General features: G+C 51.6%; 1 protein-coding gene across 1 annotated transcript in view; it reads left to right on the top strand.

The window, feature by feature from the left end:
- The window catches only part of LOC101851544, a gene marked incomplete in the record, with an annotated part of 18,923 nt that overhangs the window by 11,590 nt on the left and 5,473 nt on the right, over positions 1 to 1,860 (top strand). Inside the window, 2 exon segments of the mRNA XM_005111325.3 lie at positions 19 to 617; positions 1,709 to 1,847. Coding sequence (XP_005111382.2) covers positions 19 to 617; positions 1,709 to 1,847 — 738 coding nt within the window.

Raw genomic sequence — 1,860 nt, 5'->3', positions numbered from 1 at the left:
CCCCCCCTCCTCCCTCAGGCGTACACCACCAGCGGCACCCTCCTCATCCACATCCGCAAGGCTCACAACGTGAACGCCAAGAAGGTGAAGGACGTGTTCCCCGTGCAGACCTACATCGAGGACCAGAAGGTGTTCACCATCCGCAACAAGCCGCTGACAGCAGACGAGTCCGTCATGGTGGACATGGACCTCCCAGAGGAGGCCGCCCGCGCGCACCAGAGGGGGGAGCAGGAGGAGGAGGGGAAGGAGGCGGTGTGCCGAGACAACGTGGTGGCTGAGGAGATCGTGGAGACGCAGAAGGACGAAGCTATCCCTGTGGTGGACGCCGGGCTCCCTCTGTCTTCCTCCTCACTCCCTGAGCCTCGGAAGACTCACTCACACTCGCTGAAGGACCGACAGGAGGCCGCTCTGGGATTGGCTGAGCTCTCCCGACAGGGTGGGGAGGATATGCTGGACCGCGCCGGGAATGTGGCCGCGGAAGATGATGCGAAGACGCGGACGTTTTTCAAGGAGGAAGAAGCGGATGAGAACGACCCACATGTGACGAAGATCATCCTGTCCAAGGAGGGAGGCATCATGAACAGTCAGGACCCGCACCAGTGTCCTGTCTGTGGCCGGTCAGTGGGTCTGTCTGTCTGTCTGACTGTCTGTCTGTCTGTCTGTCTGACTGACTGACTGACTGTCTGTCTGTCTGTCTGTCTGTGTTCATGGGCGGTAACGTAACGAAAGCGAAAGCAGATCTTGATTTTCACGATCGAGCTTCGGTATCGTACATACACTTCCACTAGTTGCCACCATAACCCCCTGTGCGCAGGTAACGTACTCTCAGGCCGGGAAAAGCCGAATGAATATTATATCACAATCGCGACAGGCAAAAATGGACTCAGGGGCCCCCGGGATTCCCGGGCCTGGCAGTCACCCTGTGTTCCTGTCCGACCTGGCAAAATTCAAGGGGTTTTCAAGGACATTTTTCCTTGAATGCAAATTCAAGCAGTTTTCAAGGACTCCTTGAATTCAAGGAGGCCGCGGGAACCTTGTGATCTACCATTTTCTCAAAAAAATTTGGCGAGCTACAAATTTTAGCACATTTTCAAAAAATCATTTCTCAAAAGGTATAAAAGATATTGCCTTTCTGTTTTTGTGTCTTTTGGGCATATTTAGATCTGTTAGGTGTGTACAAATGGTGGTTCTATGTCTTTGGGAAGGCTGATGGAGGACATTTTGAAATACCCACAAAAATGCCAGTCTTCAGCGCATGTAGACCCGCAATAGGCCCAGTGTCCAGTGAGTGAAACATTGACTGAGAGGTCAAAGAGTGGTACCAACATTCTCAGGAGATCTAGGCCTTTCATATGGAACAGATCAATTGTTAAAGCTACTTTGAACATGTAGTTTCTGGTATGTAAAGAGAGCTTTGTAACTTGACTTTCAGGGCAGAAGGTTTTTTGTCTTTATTTTCCAAGTATGTGGAGCTGCTCTCTATTGGTGGTTGGCGGGAGGTTGGAGGGCGCCATTATCCTGTTGATGTGCTTCACATCACTCAAGCCAACAAGCGGGTGGTGGGAGGGCGCACTGGTAGGTCCTACTTCTTTTCTTTCTCTCTCTACTTTCTGTATCTCTTGCTTTTTCTTGCACAAAATGACCCTGATCGTATCAATGTGTATCTCTTTACTGAAATGAACACAAGGAACGACTTTCTTTATTTCAGAATCTTTGGCCGCAAAAGCATCATGGTGGAGCACGTGCGCATCCACACGGACGAGAAGCCGTACGAGTGTGACTTCTGCCAGGCAGGCTTCAGGCAGAACGCCCAGCTCCGCAGCCACATCCGCAACAGACACACCAAGGTCAGTAGTGCCC

This window comes from Aplysia californica, unplaced genomic scaffold (assembly GCF_000002075.1).
Source record: "Aplysia californica isolate F4 #8 unplaced genomic scaffold, AplCal3.0 scaffold01041, whole genome shotgun sequence".
Classification (NCBI taxonomy): Eukaryota; Metazoa; Mollusca; class Gastropoda; order Aplysiida; family Aplysiidae; genus Aplysia; species Aplysia californica.
The sequence above is the reverse complement of the archived record's forward strand: the minus strand, read 5'-3'. Positions and strand labels throughout refer to the sequence as shown.